This window comes from Andrena cerasifolii, chromosome 12, assembly GCF_050908995.1.
Source record: "Andrena cerasifolii isolate SP2316 chromosome 12, iyAndCera1_principal, whole genome shotgun sequence".
In the NCBI taxonomy this organism is placed as follows: Eukaryota; Metazoa; Arthropoda; class Insecta; order Hymenoptera; family Andrenidae; genus Andrena; species Andrena cerasifolii.
The window spans coordinates 10986704-11009566 of NC_135129.1; the positions used below are offsets into that span (position 1 = coordinate 10986704).

General features: G+C 46.7%; 1 protein-coding gene across 3 annotated transcripts in view; it reads left to right on the forward strand.

The window, feature by feature from the left end:
- LOC143375596 (membralin) overlaps positions 1-22641 on the forward strand; it is a 74669-nt gene extending 52028 nt beyond the window's left edge. For all 3 annotated transcript variants that reach the window (XM_076824900.1, XM_076824898.1, XM_076824899.1), the window contains 3 exons: positions 12407-12506; positions 18250-18598; positions 20240-22641. In XM_076824900.1, coding sequence (XP_076681015.1) covers positions 12407-12506; positions 18250-18598; positions 20240-20433 — 643 coding nt within the window. In that variant the 3' untranslated portion in view covers positions 20434-22641. The remainder of the gene's footprint in view (positions 1-12406; positions 12507-18249; positions 18599-20239) is intronic.
- Positions 22642-22863: the final 222 nt, after the last annotated feature.

Here is a 22863-nt window from a genome sequence, read left to right on the forward strand (position 1 = left end):
TCGTTCTTGTCGCGTCTCTGCTCAGACGGGACTCGAAGAAAAATAAGAACGAGACACCTTGCGCGCTGGAGCGATTAAATCGGGACCATTTTGCACGATCCAGTTCTCCCTGGATGAAGTAAAACGCGGACCTCGCCATCTTCGAGCGAAAGATTCTGATTACAGATGATATGGAACCTAATTGCTGTCAGATGCGATGCGAATCAATTACAGCGTTCCATATTTCTTTACATATCACCCGGTCATCAAGTAATAATATTATAACGATATAATAATGGAAAACGCTTGTCTGAAATTACGAAGGGTTTATAATGCTGAGGGTCGCGTGCAGTAGAACCGAGATCTTTACATGCCTACGTAACTAAATACTGTATAGTTTTAAGATTCAATTCTTTCCAATGAAACTATCAAATTTGCGTGATAATTTAAATGGTGTCTTACCACTGCTGTTTATAAATACGATAGGGAGGATGATAATGGCGCGGGAGGCGTTGCGGTGGTGTGGATTGCCTTTTTCGCGCTCGTGTGTCGCAGATTTAAAACGCATCACGGAGAACGAACTGGCCGTCAGGGTAAACATTCTTAGTGGCCTTTTTCTCCTCCCCACCTTTCCCCCCCGTTTTTCTCCCCGTCTGTGTTTGAATTTCCGACGGAGCGAGGTCTGCGAGCGAAGCCAGGCGTCGGTGAGCGTCGAGGTGGAAACGGATGATCTCTGCAAGTTAATTTGTAACTTGAGCATTCCGTCAGGGGGATTGGGGTGGTTTCTGGAAGTGGCTGACAGGGTGGAAGCAGGGTACACGGTACCTTGGGGTTGTTTGTTGCGCTAATGTCTAATTAGTGGAGTGGTATCGTGTCGCAACGAAAGCCGTTGTCGGCTGTCTGTTTCTCTGCATCTGCCGTCGCTAAAATGGCTTGCTTTGCAAATTCTGCCGTGGCATGCGCGACGCTTCTCTTCTTTTTACCTTGGGAGATGTTGCTTCGAGCGGGGAACGATAATCAATTAACAACGGCGAACTCCTGATGCCTCTTTGTCCGCTCCTTCGCAGAGCCTCTGCTTTTTGTGGGAACGCAGGATTAATTATGAACTCACTTTTACTAGTTGTCTTTCGAGAATATATACAGTATTTCGCTGTTTCTTTCTTTTTTTAAATAGAAAATTTATATCTGTGGGGAGGTTCGCTTTGTAAAAGTTTTCGTTAATTTGAATTTCACATACACCTTTTGGTATAATGCGTCAGTATTTATCTTACGTAATTTTGAAGGAACGCTTTAAATAGATGGGCGATCTGAGAATAACGAAAAGAAGGGGTTGAAGTTTAGAAGAAAAATGGGCCGATGTCGCTAGGGCGTTACATCGATTTTATATATCGCAATTCGAGTTCTACAAGTGCAACGTAATGCACCGTGCACGTCATTCCATATACCACCTGGCGATCAACATTTTTCAACGCGTTTGGGAAAGTGGACGCCCCAAGGAAACGTGTTTGCATCAGCAGGGAAAATTACTTATTCTGTAAAATTCAAAGAAAGTCGTTAGACCACCCTACTACTTAAATGCACTCTATATTACAAGTTTTGATTCAAATGAATCTTGATCTCAGTATCACATTTTGTATTACATACAAAGTCACGTTTTTTCCACTATTACAGTTCTCTAAAAGTTACGTTGCTGCATCATATCCACAAATATACTTTCCCACCTGTTATCTAATACTCTGTGAGATAAAATTAGAAACTTCCTTCATCTTGTATTAAATGAATCAGATCACCATAGTACCATTTTTCATTTTACATAAAAAGCTGAGCTCTCGCAGCGTAAAGGCAGAGTGTTTGGTTACCTGTAACAGAAAACATCTCGCGGCGTTTCACGTGGAACACCCTGTACATGCTAGGACCATCAAAGTGTCGACGTGCGTCGACTTTAAAAGCGGGACGCGCTAAATTCGCTCAGATGTTCGGAAGTATTTACAATCGTTTAAGAGGACATGGAAACTCGCCCAATTGAGACCATTGGCGGTTTGCACGAGCGGTTTGCCAATGGCTGGCGATCTCTTAAACTCTAATTCAGCCACACGTGGCCACTGCAAAGTGCCCACTACGCGGTACCCACAAAAACGCGTTTATCGCTCCACCGCCATCGTCTCAGGGAAATAAGCAATTTCACCTTGGTTCAACCGTGTCCAAATCGACCTGCGAAACATTGTAAATGCTGGAGCAGTTTCTCTGTGTGTATATTCCCATAAAATTCGCTCTGAATTGTTCCAAAGTAACTCGACCCCCGAGCATCATCGTTTTTGTATAGAGTCCCACCGAATCCTTTATCCCTCGTTACTTAATGTTGTGTCGTTGATGAATCGTGCATAAAATTTTCCATCGTGGAATTCTGCAGGATTTGACCATGTCAGGGAGCAATGTCAACTAAATCTCACTGTAGTAGAAACAACTATACAACATATCACATTCAGTTCCTTTGGTTTGTGTATCCAACTCTTTCCAGCAGATCTTTTCTAAAAACAGTCTTCTTACCCTATTATGTAAACAAGTACTACTTCCTTTATTCTTCTCTTTTAATTCTGCCCCTCGATTACTTAACTTCTTACATAAAATTTAAACACACCACCCAGTGCCACGAAAACTAAAGCTAACCACACGATATCTTAAGCGCGAAGTAGCTCGTTCCAGTTTTTTTTCCCGTTGAAAAATAATCGCTAGCTGGAATTATCGTATCCGAATCAGTCCCAAGCCCGCCCCCACGCGGGGGAGGTCTATGACCAGCGGAATGGACGCGTGACCGCAAAGTTTCTCGACGGGCCGCGATGAAATATTAACGACACATCCCCCGTTATCGGATCATCGTATCATCGGTCTTCCCGAATCTGCTTTGCGACCGTCACGAGTTCGTAAATGCGTAAGGGATCGCTCCCCGTTCCCAGCCAATCAATATGGCTCCTCTGGGACGGTTGATTACCATCTCGTACATTTTAGAGAAAGTTTTGAGTTCCCTGCGACTCGATTGCACGATCGCCCGCCGGTTCCCGATGTCCATTCCGACCTGATCAATTTTAATGCCGCTTTAAAGGCCGCGAAGTTCGTGCCACCCAGCGTGTATCTTCAGCGACGAGTAATTAGTCCCTCGATGGCTGGGAGTTCGCGTTTGACGAAGTATTCGCCAGCTGGGATTGATAACGGTGTCGTTAATCGGCCGGTTCGAACTTAATTTCCATTCACAATGGAATCACTTCAGTGTTGAGTACAGGAAAATCAACGACGTCGCTAAAAATCTGATTCGCAGGCGACGCGCGTCAAATGTTTCAGCCCTCGACTTCGATTCAGGTGATTTCATAATTTACTACCCTTAAACACTGCGCGGCCAAGAAAATTTTGTGGAAAATTTAAAAAATCGAGTGTACACTCAGCTCGCTCGATTCTGGCTGCTCTAACATATTTTCACCCACTTGACATATTTTGTATTCGTTTAGAGAACTCTTCTGTAATAATTATGCGCGGTCCATGGTTTGGTTTTGCTTTAAGCATATTCAGGAAAAAATTTGAATTAGAGGTACTCGAGTGTTGGATGGCTTTACGATTCGTCGTACCAGCGACATCAAACAGTCAGTGTGACGAGCATCCGCGACTGTTCGCACGCTCTGGTCCACTGGGCGTCTTATTCGTCGTTTGAGATTCTTCTCACGCGCCACTTTCGCGGAACAAATAAGTAGCACGTGTGAATCAACATTCCAGGAGGCTACTTTGGATCTCATCTCCAAGTCTAAGAAATAATCCGTCTATTCGCCGGCGAGATTATTGCATTCGTGCATTTGCGGCCGAGACGTAAGCCATGGAACTGGATTGGTATTCCACTTTCTCCACTTTCCAGCCTCCACAATGGCACGGCGGAATTATACATTCGGTGTAAATCGAAGCGAAACTTTCGCTGCTACTTCACCATTCGAGAACCTTTATTCCGTTCCTAAGACACGCTTTCGAAAGTTTCCAAAGTATTTAAAAATTTAAAAGTTTAAAAATTTGAGAAAAAATGGGAAGCGGTGTGTGTTTGCTAGAAAATGTATAGTCGTCAAAGTGCTGAGGTAAAATTTGGCGCGCAATTCCTTTCGACGAGTCGAAATTTAAAGATGGTTCGACTGTTCAGGGAGGATAACCCAGTTGAATAAGTATTGCACTCGATGTCGTGGTATTTTTTCGACGTCCAGACCCATAATGTAGCCCCCAACACCGTAGACTACGGTAATCCTGCAGATTCTCGCGGAACAATCAACAATTTTCGCGTTCTAGCCTGTATTATTGCACCGTGGACCTTGTATATAACTGGCATAATGGAGTGGGCCGCATTAAAGCGAGGATAAACCTGCCACCTGCACAATAACAGGTACTAGCCTCGGAAGACTTCTCTCTGCGTCTACTTTTCGTCATCTTTCTCCTTTTCGAGCACCCCGAGCTAGCCTACACGTGGTGTCGCATGATTAACGATCCCTGCTGGCGCGTTACTGGCCAGACGCGCTCGAAGATCGTTCTATCACGCTCAACGGATTTTCGTGGGGCCAGTGTGTACGTTCTCATGATTGCACCTTCGAATTACTATCTATAGCAAGCCGTGCAATCGCGGTGGATCGTAATGCCAGTTTCGCGGAATATAAAACAAGATTGTAGATGGGGAATAAGATATCGTGCCCTCCTAAACGCAGCTATGCACCCTCAATTGCACGTGCTTTTAAACGAAACCGCATGCTTTCCCACCCTCGTGCGGATCGATTCACCCCGATCCCCCGAATAAAAGCACCGGCGAAAGGTGTTGGAGAAATGACCACCTCGCCTGGATATTTCAGGCTTCTTAACCAGACGTACGCTTTACTCGAGGAGGTGCTCTATGGTTAAACAGATCAGGGGTTGAATCGCCCGGCGGTAGACAGTGGGGAGCAATGTTGCGTGCCTGGGACGGGTCACGGCGTGAGATATTCTGTAAATACATTATCCAGATTTGCTATCCGTCTGAACGTCGAAAAATCTGCGGGTATCCGAGGAGCTTTGCCACGTGGCGGGGATCCCACGACGTATCGGTGCTCTCGTCCCGCTCTCTATTCTCCAATTTCCCCAGCCCGCTGACGCGATCTCCTTTTCCCACCGTTACTTCCGTAAACTCTCTTACGTATTTATCCACGGCCATTTCGGCGCCCGATCCCCGCGTGTTTGCGCCGATATTATTTCATTTTCCGCTAGTCCGGTGCCACCCTCGCAGACGTTCCGGGCGCAAACTTCCCTATCGGGTCGCATGGGGCGTGTAACCTTATTTGCTGGTGCACGGCCCGAGCCGGCTACGTTATCCTGTCTGGATGGAAGTTATTTCTGCGGGGCTCCGCGCCTTTCGCCCTCTGCCTCTTGTCCAGGGCGTAGACTCCGTAGCCGGTCTATGTTCGTCTTCGGCGTTCTAAGCTTCCACGCAGCAACTCAATATACATTCTGTGAAAAAAGTACCGGGAATTGGTCAATGAAACACAAAATATGTATTATTCGTCGAAATTTATTGTATCGCCTTCAAAGTAGGCCCCTTTCGAAATAATACACTTATGCCAACGAAGAACCCAATCATCGAAACATTTTTTCAACGCATTTTTTCGAATCAACTTCAGTACTCGCCGCGAATTCTCTTTTATGCCATCTATCGACTGAAAACGGGTGCCTCGAAGTGGTAATTTCAGTTTTGGAAAAAGAAAAAAGTCGGCCGGAGCGATATCAGGGGAATACGGTGGTTGCTCGGTAAGATTTCTTGAGTTTTTGGCCAGAAATTCGTTCGCGATAATAGCCTTGCGAGATGGTGCGTTATCGTGGTGCAAAATCCATGAGTTTTCTTTCCACAAATCTGGTCTTTTTCGACGAATTTGCTCTCTCAAACGCCGCATAACGCTCAGATAATATTCTTTATTTACCGTCTAACCTTGTGGCAAGAATTCCGAGTGCACAACACTGCGGTAATAAAAAAAAAAACTGTCAACATCACCTTCGCTTTTGATCGACTTTGACGTGCTTTTTTCGGTTTCGGCTCAATTGGAAGGCGCCATTCCGAAGCTTGTTGACTGGTTTGCACGTCGAACTCGCAAACCCATGTCTCATCACCAATTACAATGCGTTTTATGAATGTGGGGTAGGAATTGACTCGATCTAACGTGTCTTCAGCGACCTTAACGCGATTGAGTTTTTGCAGAAAATTCAGGCCTTTCGGCACTAGTCGAGCGGCAACGCGTTTCATGCCGAAACAATCGTTTAAAATGGTACGAATTGATTCGCGAGACACAGGAATTTCGGTGGCTATCTCTCTCAGACTTAAACGACGATTTCCAGCCACCGTTTCCTTTACTTTAGCGGTGTAAAGTTCATTCGATTCGACCCGATTCCCCGTAAACGTTCCGCGCGGGAGAGATTTTTGAAGGGCGTCCATCAGTCCGCTGGCAGGATTCTCTGGCCGTCGTCGTTGTCTCGCTCGACCCGGTCGCGCCGATATATTTTCCCAGCACTCGGGCCACCCTGTGAACAGGACACGTCACCACCTCGAGGACACCCCGGTCCTCCAGCGACGTTTCCAGATATATCCCCGGCATCGGCCATATCCGTTCGGTCACGCTGCGTCCCCCTGTAGTTATATAGGCGATATCACATCCTCGCGCGTGTGTGACCACCCCTCCTCTCCCCCGGTTGCACACGTACGCGCGTGTCCTGGCCGGGGCGGAGGAGGTATAGGTAGACCAGGCAGGAGTTTCGTTTCATCCTACTTGTTGGCCAGGGGGCCCTTGGAGTGGCCGGAGTAAAGGACTTCTCCTTTTCTATCAGCCTCCCCTGTCTTGCTCCCCCGGCGACGGATGGAGCGAGAAGAGGATTGTTTGCACTCTCCTACCCTGTTCGTCCGGTGCCCCTTCTCCCTGGAACCACTCTCCTTTCTCTGTTCCTCGGATCCTTGGCTCGGTCTTGGCCCGTCCACGCCCCACGGGATCCCGCCACCCCGTCGACCGAACCTCAGATTGCTTTTATACCGTGGATTGATTGACAATATACTTACGTTAGTCGAGTGGACCGTACAGTTATGGAGACGGCTACAGCCCCCCTCCGGCCCTCCCTGTCGCCCCTCTTCTTTGCTCCTCCGTACACCTTCTTCCGTCGTCCTCCTTCGGCTCCCTTATTCCTCTTCCGCCTCTTCTCGCGGCCCTTGCGTCCACCTAATGCGATCCTCTTTCCTGTATCGGGCACACCGCCGCTGGATATCCACCTTCTCTCTGTTTTCCTTCTCCCTTGGCTTCTTTTTTTTTCTCCTTTCCTTCGCTCCTACTAAGTGGACCATTTTCTGGTAATATACCGGGGTCCGGGAGGGAGGCCACGGTGGGGAAGGAATGGGAGTGTACTTTCGGATGTATCGGCTCTGCGGGTGGAACTGCCGGTCCTTTTAACTGTCCCACGTTGCGCAACTTCCAGCTTCTGTTTATCTGGAAGTTCGTTCGCTCCTTGCGCCTTGGATTGTGCCGGAATTGATTAGTCTTTCGGGAGAATCCACCCCTCCGAGCAGAGAATTTTCGTGGGTACCTTGCTAGGTTTCGGAGCAGTGTTTGGTATCTTTATTTAAATGATCTGTTGAGGAGAATTCTATGTTACTGTTCTGTGGATTCTTCCCGCAAATACTTCCACTTGCGCGTTGCGTAGAATTTATTGCACAGCCTACAAATTATATTAAACTTCTTGGGAATGTCGTAGGTGTTTGGTTCTCGAATTTTTCATGCAATTATTGTATAATTTTCAACGAGAATAAGGCGCGATACATATCTGCCTGTATTTTATAAACTACGTACGAATTGAATGCTGTCCTCGAAGGAGGCGGACGAAAGACAAAGTATCCCCTGGCGAATCCATTTCCTGTGATCTGGTGTGCACAAGGACCCCTATATTGCATCGTAAATCTGCCCAACAGGGGAACGATGAACTGCAAATTACAAATTAGGTCCTCTACCTTTGCTACGATTCCCTCGCCATTTATCCTTGCAAAAAATGACTAGCAGCTGCTAATACGACTTCTCCTCTTGACAGCGCCTGCACTTGATTCCAAGATTAACATAAAATCTACTCAAGCACTACGTCGCGCTTAATTTCCCCTGAAACACTGATCCATTATAATATCCTCCCGTGCCCAACAAAGCTAATCGATTGCCAAGCAATCGGCTTGCCATTATCCTGTAATCGAGCCCGGATCGGTTACGTTTGCCTCGCGGAACGTTTCCAGGGAGGCAGCAGAAGTTTGAAACTTGTAAAAATCTTGCTCGAAGTCCGAAAGTATCCGTGGCGAATCGAGAGGAGGGGGCAGCGCTATTCAGTGAATTCAGAATGCGTTTGGAGAGTCTCCCGGTCCCTTCTTTACCTTTTCCATTCTCGGGAAAGACCTATGAATCGTCGTCGGATGGTTGCGGTTCCCTGAGCGTGGGACACTTTAGAGGCTATGTCTGCGGAATACGTAACTCGGGATTTTGAACGTGCATTCTTTCTCATCCTTCTTCCCGCCCCGGCTCTATCCCCCTATCTTTATGCCTTCCCGTCACCTTTTTTCCGCGCTTACGTTAAAATCGAATTATCCTGTTATGCAAACGCTGAATTTATCGCCCGCTGCTTCGAACTCTTCCGCGTCTGACCACAGCGCGACCGCTTCTACTAGCTGCCACACTCCATTCGTAATTTCCAGCCTTTCCTTTTTATATCTTTTTATATCTACGCGATTTCAGTGGACCGCGCTGTGTTCATTATGTGTTTCCTCGAAAAAAATATAAAAATTACCTGCTCAGGTTTCACACACCTGGCACCTCGAAATACGAAATTAAAAATATTCTGCGCCAGTAATACGATCGCTATATGATACACATTTTTTTAGGTAAAAAATGCTGATTTCAAATTTGAACCACGGCAGTCGTAAAATTTGATCGTGTTTCAAAACACAAGCCGAGTGGAAAAGCGTATTTTTTTTTTGTGTATCGGATTTCTGTACCGTAAGGATACATAATTCTACAAATATCTATTGCATCAGTCTCGAATTTACGTACCACGCAGAATTATCAGAGCAATATAATTTGGCCAAGATAGTGAGCCCCCCTTTTTTGCAATAATATTTGCCCAGTACTAATAATAAGATAGGTATGGATGATAGTGTTTATTCGAGCGAGGGAATAAATATTTCTCCTACTGTATGTTGACGTTTATATTGTTTAATCCCCGCCTGGTAGGGTGCGATGAGTGTTGATGGGACGTGTTTCTTTTACGCGGGCGAGAAGTTGTAAAGGATAGATTTATTACAGGGAAGTTGGCTAAACTATCTTTGGTCTGATCAAAGCTCGTTCCGATCTACTAGATGCTAGGGTAACTCGTATACTACACCGAAAACGGAATAGACCGGACGCCTAAACTGCATTTTACGACCGACAGCGTCGTAAAACGTAATGCAGAACGCTTTTGGGCCGTTTCTCCTCGTACATAAATTCGCGCCGTGTAAGATTTCGGGCGTGTTGCGCGTATCAGGGTGGAATCGTTCATGGGGAATGAACGTCGTTGCGATTCAAGCGGCGATTGTGAGCGTATTCCCAGCCTCCACCGGCTTTTATTTATCGCCAGCGGAAAGAAACTTTCTTTTTCAGCGATACCAATAATATTGAAGCTATCGTTACGACGAATAGTTGATTTGAATTACAACAGCATACAGTGGATAAGGAGAATTATTAGCACCCATAGATTTCTTCGGGATCAAGCTGTTTAATACTTTTCTCTCATATTTAATATCGCGATACAATCATTGAATATTAATATCACAATCCTGGTTGATGAATTTGATTGTACACCGAGGCATGAATAAATTACTGGTTAAAACATTCTGAATTTCAATTTTCAACCGTTTCCCCTTGATGCGTTTGATTGTGGATCACCCTTCGTGGAAAAATGGGAGCTGTCGGTGAATACACCGAACGTTGTTTTTCATTGTTTGTATATACAAATGGTCACGGATATTGATTCATTTGCTAACATGGAATCGCGAGGTTATTCAATCACACGGAGGCAGACAGGTTTTACAATTGAGATACACATTTTTTGAGTCAGTCATTGAATATCGCAAAGCTGTCGCACAGCTGTAGAAACTCGTTTCTTTCCCAGAAATAAATCCCGAACTGTCGAAGCTATTGAAAACTTGATAAGCCGCGTGAATTTCTCTCGCGGTACGTTTGGAACACGCGCGCTCACATGGTCGCTATCTTACGTGCCCGTTAATGGGGCCAATTACCTCCCACATCGAGGATTTTCGCCCTGCATTGGCCGTTCCCCTAGCATATTGCGGGCCACGGGATTAATAATAGCCCCCGCTTAAAATGAATACGTTTAATATTCATACGGAACGTCAAATATAATTATACAGCACGCTTACGTTTAATATGTAAAATCAGTTACTTCGGAATGAAATTCATCATAAAGTTTTCATTACCACACGCGCCGAAGGCGCAGCGATAATCGTTGGAACATGTAATAAACATGCACCGCAATATTTCACCGCGTTACTTGGTGGGGAATAAATTATAAGCATTATGCAAGAGAGGGTTAATGAAGATTCCGCGGTGAAAATTCGCCCCGTGGATGCGAGTGCCTCTTCCGCCGGATTTAATAGAGAATCTGTTGCCCGTGTCCCCGCGCCACAAGCAAGTTAAATGAAAGAAAGTTTCGCCGTATACTTTGGGAAAATTAGTCACCTTGCTTATCGAGGGGATACACCGTTACCCATTTCGCCCCTCGCCGGGCACCCCCTCCCCCCCCCGGCCGCCCTTTCCTCGCTCGAGGGGGTGGTGTTGCAGTCTGAACTCCGCCCTGATCCGCAAATATTGGCAACCCCGTAACAGCTACTCGTAAAAATCACTTGATTACAACCTCTCCCTTATCACCTCGAGGGTCCCCATAAGATGAGGCTGAAAGTAAAAAAAGTCATCTTACGACTTTTTTATGTTCATTGAGTGGAACGCCGAATCCCGAGGCGAGCGAAGCGAGTGCACAGCCTTTCTTCCATTTTTTTCTCAAGTTTCACGGTTCGAGGCTGCGGTTTTGTCATTTCTTCATACATCCGTCTCAATTGTTTCATAGGAACATCGATCGAATGGTGAATATGAAAAATAGGAGCTAGAATCCGAGCGTTTGCTATTCTTTTATTTTACTCAGTTTTTGATATTGCGTTCTAAGCAGATCTGTCATTTTGGGGATTGACAATCTGTAAATTTTCTGATGTGATATTTTTTCAAATACTCACAGTGTGTCTTCTTTGGAGTTCCAGTTGTTGGTTGAGGGTCGATTCAGTGAACGAATCTGTTTAACAAATACATTTCGTTTCTGTTTATGGGTCGGAATTGTGGGGTGCAAAGAAATTAGGGATCTCTTAACAGCTCGCAGCGACGATTACGAAAATCTTTATTCATTGAACAAGGCGGTGCAAGCCACCGTGGACAGGTGATTAAATTAGAAGGAGATTAAGAGATAAAGTGTTGCCGCGTTTTATTCGCCATAAAGCGGCCGTGGATTAATTCTTGCCGCCGATGGGAGGAAGTCTCGCGATGCTGCGAGACGCGAGATCGGAAAGTTTCCATTGGTTTCAGGAACTATTCCGTAAATGCAGTGGGCAGCCAGGTATTTTTAACGACTCGCCGGCATACCAGCAAACTGGAACAAACAGGAGATTTGAAAGCGCCATTATAACTTTTCTTTTCTTGCACACACTTGTGAATGAATTATCATCTCCCTCTGCTCTGTGATAAATTAAAACCCTGGGTTCAGTGTAACTGAGATTCGTTGCACTGATATATTGTTATGGCCTTGCAGATGTCAGCAACATAAATTATTTTCAACAATTCGAGTAGGTTGTTTTGGGTGTTCCCCTCCAAATCAGAGCATTAAATAAGCTCCAATCTTTTTCCAAATTCAGTTGCACAGCGCCATTTCCAAAATCACCTTAAGCATCTATCCGATTTACTTAGTGGTAACTATTATTCGATGGTTTAGGTTTCTGTTTCTGCGTCACTTATACTTTCGAGCTTTCGGCCAGTTATCAATCAGCGAGTTATTTTGCATGATTTAAGAGCTGCGCCCTGCGAAACCGCGAAAAATCACGAGTATAATTTTTCAGTCACACTAATACCGTGCCACGTAACGCGTCAGCCTCGATATTTCAATAGGCGGGAATCCGATACGATGCGATCGATAGAGCGTCCATGTTGTTGCACGGCCTCCAATATAGCGTAAATATCGGGGAGTTATGTAATCCGTTGAGTAACTTCTGCCCCGCTACAAGCAGAAAGAATTACGGATTATGTGATTCGAGGGAGCATTTTCTTTCTTGTTTCAGGTTCTTCTATCTGTATCACTTTTCCTTCTACGCTTACCATTACCGATTTAACGGGCAGTACAGCAGTCTGGCGCTCATCACATCCTGGCTCTTCATACAGGTAAGCTCCCTCTACGTATCTTTCAATCTACCAATAGTCTCCAGCAAACTATGTACTTTCAACCCTAGATCCCATTGACAGTCGATTTAGTCGCCGCTACAAACCTGCTTTATCAAAATTCCACCAACTCCTCCACGAAATACTTTTAACTATCCCTCAAACACCCGATACTCCCTTCTTCAAACACTATCTACCTCCCAACCCTTTTGAACCCCTCCTGAACCGTCCTCCAACAATTCTTTTACCCCTCGACGCACTAAATTTCCAACCCCATCAAGTCTAAAGAACTTACCCCTGTACCGATATCGCCAAAATTCCCGGCCACTTTGCAGGCCCAGCGAGAATATATCGCGAGCATCCGAGCGTAACTATATTATCGCGGGAGCAGCGCGCAGGGTAAATAGTCGGGGAAGCGTCTTGTTTAACGACGGAGCAGAGCGTCGTTTTTACACGCGGAGAATAATGCTCGGATATTTCGCGCTGGCGGAGGGGGCTTGGTCGTTGGCCAACGCGTACTTGGGTGAAATGTTTGGGGATTAAGGCGGGCGGGGCAGCGGAGCGTCGCGGATGGCGGGATAATTGTCGCCGGTGTAAGCAGCTCCTACGGGGATAGGAAAGTTTGCGCGAGAACAGTTGTTCCGTTCGCGCTGAAAACGGGCATTAATCAGGGAATACTTTGCGACCTACTTGAGAACGCTCGAGCGGAGGATAAATATGGGGATGGGCGGGGGTAGTCGGCTGAGCTGGCCATCAGCGCGTATCGCGCAGCTCTCCTCAAACAACCCGCCGTACACGCTTCGAAATTATGTCACCGCGAGTATTTTATCCCGTCGGCCGCGGCCTGCTGGATCGATCACTCCCTGACATCGATCGCGAGGAATTTCTCAAGAGGCCCCCCGCTCGGCAAATGTGTTTGTCTTTCAAATTGCTCGGCGTCGGATGTGTTCCTCTTGGTGCCGTGAAAATATGTTTTCCCGAGCCCCGACCCGCTTCCAACAAGTCGAGTTAAATTGATGGAACGCGGAGTCACGCAGCGTGTAGATTTATTTGTAGATCATTCTGATTTCCGAGGGATCCAGTGTTCAACCCCTGAGCCCCGCAAGGGTGAACCATTTAAGTCAACGATTTTATCTTCGAAGGCATTATTTTCTCCGTGATGCTCAAGGTGTCTCATTAATTATGAACCCTTTGAGTATCCCTACTCCTCGAGTCAGATTTTGAGGGTAGTTTGGAGGGCGGGAGAGAAAGTCGAGTTTAAAGTTTATGAAGTTTCGAAAGTTTACAAAGCTTCCACCGATTTCCCACTGTGTCACGTGTAGCTTCACAAGCTTGGAGACACTTTTTTCAGGCTGCCTCGTAATTAGCTTTCCGACAGCGAATTTCGATACTCGAGGGGGCGAGACGAAAGGAGGATATATTTTACATGAGCCATGGTTGGCTACTGCCGAAGGTCCTGCTATTGACAGTGACGATGGCGAATGAAGAGCAGGCTGCAGCCGTTGCTTTGCAGCCTGGTCCCGCGCCATCGCTCAAACTTAAGTTACGTAAACGCAACCAGGACAATGCACCTGACAGTTCAATCGACGAGAATAATTCAACGTCGGGGCCGGGGGTTTCAATGAGCGGCCATAAATACCATTCGATTGCAGTTTTGTTGTGTAAAATCCGTTTCCAGACATCTTTTACTACAATAACGTCAATAACGATCGGACTTTCTCTTATCTCCCATCGAGGGGGCGATAATTTCGTGTCGTATAAAAATTGGCATTAGAAATTCTTCGGTTAGGTGAAATGTCACTGGAAAGGTACTATATGCATTTTAGATCGCCTCTCTTTGCTTGCAATTCTTTATAATTTTTTTTTCTATACTATCCGCGTATTATAAACGAGAAATAATTTTGAAAACCGCTGCGTTACTTCCGTGCTTGTATCAGCGTCACTTTACAAGTTCCTATACCCAATCGCCGTCTACTTTTCCCAGTTTTTACACGCATAAACACTAAAATTATCGACATAATCTGGATACGTGACCGCAATGGTGCTTCGTGGACAAACTTTGGAGTCACTGTAAACGTGAAATGACGGGCTGACGAGCGTTGCAGTTGCTGGGTACTTTTGCAACGTCCTGGCGGGCTCGCGGTAGGAATTCCGCATGCGAAAATAAATTTTTCCGCGCGCCAATAATACGCCGGATAATCTGATTCGGTAGCGTACTTTGATAATCCAATGAATCATAATTAGATCACCGCGACGCGCGTATTAACAGTTATTATTATAATGGCATTACAATAGGCAGCCGTTGCGTTAATAATCGCGCTCGATGTGCGCTGTGTATATATCCGGTGGAAAAATTGAATACCATTAAGGTGTAATGGAACGGCTAATTAGCCGATAAAAGATACGCACGAATAACAGATCGGACTGGCTGTACGCGCCGCTTTATGACGCCGACGCGTGTTAAAAGTATGTAATCAGGGAACGCGCCGTGTCGGTGATTCCGAAGCGCAGCGGGAGCATTTCGCGTCCACGCAGACGGGCGACGAACTCTGATGGGACGTCTTCCATAACCCGCGCGGAAATACACCGGTGTTGGTGTTTGAACAATACGCGGCCACGGGACAATTAATATTGACGTTACATCCGACTCCGATCTTTCAATGAAGTTCAATTCCATCCACTGAGATTTCAGCCCTAAACAAAGTGCTTTCTACATCGCGTTCCACATGAAAAGTCGATAAAATCTTCCCTCTAAATCAACCCTTAAGGTTCAAGTCGACGACGGAACAGAAATATCGTGTCTCGCACGAGACCTTAATCCCACGAGACAATTATTTCGTTATTTTATTATTTTTGTAATTATTTTCTCATTAATTTCACGAAATTAGACTCTCGCGAGACGAGTTGCGCGATATATTTTCAAAAATCTCATCTCCCGCGACTATTTCCGTTATTTACATTTAGTTGCTGCTGAGATTTCTGTCTCGCGTAAAATCTCATCGTGGATTCGCAGCTTTAGGTTCGCGCCTCGACATCTCCGGGTTACTCGCGAAAAGATCGATCCCGCGGAAAAATAATCAACGCACCATCCCCCCGCCCACCTCGTTTCTATTGAATAACAGAAAAACCAGGCCGATCCAATCCGGGGCTCGCGAAATTCGACGATATCGCCCGGCTGGGAAACGAAGTTACCCGCCGCCTGGCCCAGTTACGATTATCATCTGCCCGTTAGTTAAGCGCGGCTCGTTACGATCGCGGCCTGCAGCTGGCCGGGCAGCCGACGATCGACAATTAATTCGCGGGAACGAGTTTACGAACAGAGCCGGCCGCGGGAAAATTCGAAAACCCGCAGGGCAACAAGACACGACTCGGTAAATCGGATCGTTTTGATTCCTGCCATCTCCTCCCCCCCCCTCTCTCTCTCTGTCTCTCTCGCTGTTTGGTCGAGATCCTTTTGCAGCATAGGTCAGAGTTGAGGCGATTAGCCCCGCGGCGTGATTATATGCCCAGCCGATATCGATGTCATCGTCGTTGATTATCCAGCAAACGAAAATCGGATTTGCTCGGTAACCAGCTCCACCCTGGCCATCGTTTTAACCCAATCCCCCTCCCCACTGTCTTCCTTTTTCCCTGCCACCCTCCCCCTCGCGTCTGGAGCGCGATGCTGCCATCCAGCTCTTCCCGTGCCTGTTTCCACGCCGTCTCCGCGAGGCGGTGTTCTTTTTCTGAAAACGATGCAGATTCGTTCCGTTATACCCCGGACGAATCACTGTGGATACCATTTCCTCCATGTCGACGACAGCTGCCCGGTCTCGAGATACCTGTTTTCCATATTTAGCCTCTCCTTTCCGTTCCGCCGCGGTTCTCCTCGTCTCTTTCGAGCTATCGGGCTCTGCGCGTTTTATTTTGACGTTGCCCTCCCCCCCCACCAGGATTCTCTTTGTTTCTTTTCTGTCTTCTTCGAGCCGGACTCCTCTGTCCGGGGAGGAACGCGGGATGTCGGATCTCTGTGTCGCTCCGAGCGCGGCGCCGATCGATCGGTACCCGCGGCGAGGGAAGAAATTTTTAGGGGGCCGAACAGCGTGGGACGGAGCGCACCCAGGGAAATGTCGTTTTTACGCAACGCTTCGGATCGACGATTGATCGCTGGATGATTCCTCCGCGAGGACGACGCTGGCTGGGGTGGGGCTCGTTTAGGGTCAGTCGTCGAGGGTGTGTCGCGCGTTTCAGAATCGTTTCGGGATGGTAAAGTATCGGGGAGAGGAATGAAGGAGAATTAGAAGCGCTAGAGCGCACGAGCTTTTCTGGGTATTTCATAAAAGGCTCGTCGATGCTTCTGGGACCGGTAAAATTTTTCGGGACGATCGAAGGTTCGCAGTAGAGATTTCAGGACCCCGTTGAACTCGGGAATTTTCTTCAAGGCCCATCGATTACAGAGTTTCTCCTGGTCTCGATGATTATAGACGTTTCTTTACTCCTCTGGCGGCGACGCGGAATTATTCATACCCCATATGCACGCGCGGAATGGCTGCAACCACGGTGAATAAGGGTATTGCGATCGGTAGCGTGTTCGGGGGCGACGCGAAGAGGGTGAAAGAGAGAGGAATTGACGATGGGGTTTTGAAGGGTGCGAAGAGAACGAGAGAAACGGTATAGAACAAATTTGGCGAATTTCCATATAAATTTGCTGGCCACGAGCGACTCGCACACAACCGCGCCACCTTGCAGAAACAAGCGATATCCACGGGGCTTGTGTGTACATCGTGCTTGTGATCTGCGTGGCAACTTCTACGGCGGCGGCACCGGCTCCTGATAATTCCCAAACCAACTGCAATTCTAATAAAATAAAGTGTTTGATCAGTGGCAGACGAACGCTGTTTCTCTTAGCAATAGAGTAATTAGCAAAATCTCATGCATCCCATCAAGGATCGTAACTCTCCTCCCAAATTCTGACATTCCAAAATGATTTACAGCTTACGACTTGTCAGCGTGTAAGAATAACACGATCGCTTCTGTTCTTATACAGCATTACGAACCAAATCTATTTAGTTTCGGATACGGTTACAATATCTGTTCCCAGCAATATTTAATTACGATCCAGATTTTTACACCTGAATACCCTTTTTTAAAAATCTAATCCAAACTCCGATGGGATCGCGAAGTGTTTTTTGGGGGGACGCCGCGGTTATTTTGTTTTGACGATTCTTAGCACTTATTTATTTTAATATGCTTACGTTGCCATATTCTGTCAATGATGTAACACTGATTTTTCATTTATGAAAAAAATCAAGCTGGTTACCCAGATGCAAGCACAACCATAACACTAAATAAGATAATTGAATATATTAAATATACTTAAATATATTTAATATATGTATTAGGATAATTAAATACGATTAAATATATTTAATATATGTACTAAGATAATTAAATATTATCATATATACTTAACGATATTTATTATATGTATTAAAATACTTAAATATTATTAAGTTAGAATTATATTCTGAAATACCTATTTTTAATGTGTTTCCTTTCCCTTATTAAATTTACCTTACCTTATGCGGCTAGGAGGGGGATCGCCGGTTATTTGAATATTATAAAAGGGGGTCGCGACTGAAAAAAGGTTGGGAAACACTGAAACAGGATATTCAAGTAGCCAATAAGACTTTCGATGTATTAGGATATAATAAGAGTGAGCGGGGATTACGAGTGATTGATGAATGGCTTTGCTTTGTGATTCCAGCACTCGATGCTCTACTTCTTCCACCATTACGAGCTGCCTGTGATCCTGCGGCAGGCGCAGTTGCAGCACCTTCTGTTTCGCAATAATCCACACCCCGGCATGGCTGAACCCTCGCCGGAGCGCTCGTTCAGGCCGAACACAGCGCTCACCAGCCCTGAACCATCGCCCGAGTCACAGCCGGCACGTGAACCAGATACTGCCACGATTACCGAGTCGACGGGAGAGGAAGCATCGTTGCCGAGTCCAGCGCAGGCTGAAACTGAAACGCCCGATCCCGTGGTTCAGGTCACGGAACAAGCTGCTGAGACAACAGAACCGTCCCAGGCGAGTCAGGAACAAAGCAACGAAGGTACGTGGTCTTGGATTTCTGCTTTAATCGAAGAGCTTAGTTTGAAATCGTCGGTAGAGCTTTTCGTGGTATTTCTGAACGTGCAGCTTTTGTTTACGCGCAAGGAGAGCTCGCTGTTGTTCGGAGCAAGCTAGGGAAAGTTTGCGAAAGAAATTATGATTTAGTATTTGTTGGATTTCAGATGTTTCACCAGCTCTTGCACTCACTGTGAATGCCTATATACATATTACATACTTTTGTCCTTGTGCTTGCATAATATCTTCCAATACCTGCTGACACTCGCACATATTTCGTTCCTATTTTTTTGACAGCTGATTGGTGTAATAATTAAGCACTCCTATCCTTCCGTTGAACGTTTAATTTCTTTATTTTCCATCCTGCAGCAATATTAATTTTCTAGTTACAGAATTTTTGTAACTGACCATTCTGTGTGTACCAATGCATTAATAACGACACCAATAACCACGCAAAACCTGCGAAGCGTAATCTTCCCAATAATTGATCACTGCATTAAAAAATCAAAGCTTACCTGTATCGTTCACGCGTTTAACTCAATTTCCAGTACAGGGAGAGAGAAAAAAAAAGGCTCCACACGGTCAGAATCATTTTGCAATGTCGAGCGTGGACTTTGTAGATCTTGTGTCGCTAACACTCGTCATTCTAACGCGGTTGCATTGTTTGTCATACGATACCGTTGAGTCGCGTTTCGATTCGCGGCACTGGCGAAATGGCACCGATTATTTTCCTCGCTTTTAATTCTAACAGCCGTTTGCTTTCGGCGATCTGAGCAATCGTTGGCCCCTTTAACGACTGAAACCGATACATCGAAGAGGCCAGGGGAATTGTTTAGAGTGGCGGTTGCCTCCCATTCAGAATGATTGTCATTCGAAACGGTGCCTCCGCCCGATATTTGGTTACCGCGACTCCAAAACCGTGATCTAAATGCAAACAGACGATAGATACGAGCATCAATCGCTAAGTTCATAAAGCACAAACATCTCTTCTCTGTTTGGCTCGTCGCATCTTTCGACCACCGTTCCCATCACGCTTCGCGTTTGTATTTTAATTCAGCTCCCCTGAATATTAAACCCGTTTGAATGCTCACTTTTCCGTTGCACCTTTTCTCAAGAGAATTACAATGTATCGGGCCCGGCACGAAACTTTATATTGCGCTAAATCGGATGAACATCATATTCTATTTCCAGTTGCCTCGTATTAATTTTCATAAAAGACACTTTGTAGTCGAATATTCATCCTCACCCCTTCGAGATTTTCATCAATGCTCACTGTTCCGTGTAATTACCCCTGTTGCAAGCATTTTCATATTTCGCGTACTCCCTTCCTCCACCAACTGCCTCTATCCCACTGTATGCACTCCCCTTTCAAGTGGAAACACCCGCCATAAGTCAGACGTACCCTCTGAACCGGCTTTCTCATCGATTTACCCCAAAGCACGCTAAACAAACCACTTCAATTACAACCTATCGCATCTCTCCATCGAGTACTACCAGTCCATCACTCCCCAACGCCACCGGCATCATCATTCATCCACCGCATCTCCGTTCGCTTCCCAAAATCAGCTGCTTCCTCCGAGCTCTTCTCCCTGCGTCGAAGATCTTGAATCGTTGCTTTGAATCTTAGCAACGGAGAGTCCAACGACGACGAGCACGGACGCGGTCACAGAAACGAGGCCAGCGGTGGCGGTCAGCGGTGCGTCCCCCTCAGAGCCGGCGGACAATGGATCGTCCACCGACACCTCCACGTCGGAGAGCTTCGAGGTGATTGAGGCCGCGGAGGCGACCAGGAAGAAAACGTCGTCCTGTCAGGACAAGTAGGGACGCCGAGCGCCTCGAGCCATGCCAGTTGCATAGTGGACAGCCACGAGGAAGGGGTGGACGTCGTTTTCAAGCGCGGCCGCGTCGGAGGCCGCGGGAGCGTCTCGTGGCTGGGGAGCCTCGAGGATCGCGGACAATCGAGTCTGTAGGAAGTGTCGTTCAGCCCCGGCCCGTCAGCACTGGTCGAGCGGAGCGTTCGGGAGCGTGACTCGACGCACGGAAATCGAATCACACGGGGAGAAGCTCATCCTTCGTCAGCGGAGTAGCTTGGCGCGAGGTGGCCAGGTGTTAGGTTTTAACGAGTAGAAAGAGGGTAGGGGGGGGTGGGGGCGTTGCGGGAACGGTAGGGATGAAACGGGATAACTGGTGGCTGGATTTCATCGTGCACGGGACCAGATAGTTAGGAAATCTACCCCTGCCGAGAGATTAACGCGTGCTAGGTATCGTGTTCCCGAGGATCGCTGGGGGATGATGGAGCTTGGCAGGTGGAACGATTTTTCGTTCCCATTTTAACCCGAGGCGAGGCTGTTGATCGCCGTAAGCAACGATGAATTCTGCCGATTCGATCCCGAGGAACGGGCTTTACGTTTTAATGGCGCCGCGCGCCGAGCTACTTGAGGCTCGCGTGTTTTAAACAGAATTCCATGCGACTCGCTCGTTCCCATCGAGATTTTATCGATACCGCGGAAGTAGCGAGGCTGCAGTTCCCGGGCGCAACAAGTTGGAGCTCCTCCAGCGAATATTCCTTCTTTTTCGTTGTTTGCCCGCCCCCGCGTCACGCGGAAGGGGATCCCTGTCTGTCGCGGACAAATCTTTGGCATGCTGAACGGCGGACCGCGCGGGGAGAACATGCCACGCTCGATTTCACTGGATTTTAGGAGAGGCAGAGGTTCGGTTGCAACGCACAGAGCGGTTCTCCGATTTCGAGGACACTCGGAGGAGGTCTGCCAGGAATATTCAATTTTAAGAGTGCCCCGAGGACGCCCGAGAATATTTCAAAATCAACATTCTTCTTCCGGGAAACCTGTGGGGACGAACTCGCTCGCAACGTGTGATATATTTTATCGAAACATGCTCTTTGCGCGTCCTCCTCGATTCAGAGACACAGATTTCGCTGTTACTGAAACGTCGGGGGTGCATGTTTTATTATTACTATATTACGAAACGATCCAGCTTCCAAGTAGAAACATGTGTGATTTTGAAGTGTCCTCGAATTCGGAGCGCTCTTTAATATACGTTCATACTTCAGAGGCAATCGAGTGGATTATTTTAGAAACACCGTGCTGTACACAACTGAATTATCATTCATGAATTTTTATTACGTGCCAGGGTAGTCCTGCAAAATTAACAGTCGGTCGAGCTTCAGATTCGTTCCGAGGGGCGTCCAACTTCCAGTAGTCGAGGCAGCGTCAGCCGTGACGAGTGCTCGCATGGAAATTGCCGTTTGTACAGAAACAACGTCGAGACTTTCGCCGAGCGATTCGTCGGCGGCGCCCGCGGCAAGTTCGTCGGCGTTATCCTCGGGGCTTAATTGATTAAGTCGCTTAGCTGGCAATTTAACTCGCCAGACGCGTCGGTGTCGCGAAGAAATTCCGCGAGTTAACGGATCAGAAGGACTAGGAGCGGCGTCGTTGGGCGTCGCGACGGTGAGAACCTCGAAGGCTTGGTCGCGTGATGATTGTAAAATATGCTTTTTATTGTACCATACGTCCGTGGGCGGGGCGAGATGAAATCCACGCGACAGCAGTGTAGAGTACGGCTGGTGACAGAATCGTGTTAAACTTGCTGCACATAATATATTTATTCTTAACTAACAGCGTTCTTCTATTGGTGTGTACATGGAAATTGTACGGCGAGTCGCGGCGAAGCGTGAGCGTCGGCGGCGTTAAATGGAAAGGCCACTTGGCTGTTCGATTAGCGGGCAACCAGAGCGTAGGTTTCCCCGTTTCCCTTTCTCGCGGAGGGATGACACTGATGACAGTGATTCTGAGGGGTTCGCGAAGGAACGAGGATCCACGGTTGTCTTGAGTGTCTCTTGAATTCAAATAGATATCCGCCTGTGTAAATCAATAGGTGTTTCCTATACTACTTACGTCGTAAGAGTCTCTATTTGGTTGTACATAATACTGCATTACATTATTACTATTACGATTATACTATTGCTGCTCTTACCGATAGATTACAAATAAACGTGAAAGGTCTTGCAAATCATGGTGTGGTGGTATCCCTGTCTGTTTCTGTTTCAATATTCTTTGCCATGCGCTGTGTTCTTTATTTCTAGCGTCTGGTATGGCGAATGCAGAGGTAACTGTACCTACAGGGCAGTAAGATGAGTGTAAGTGAAAGCAGTTATACTGAGAATGAAACGTTCGTCCTTTAATTCTCGTTGCTGTGATCCGTCCTCACTTTCAGAATTCTTTGTCTTTAAAG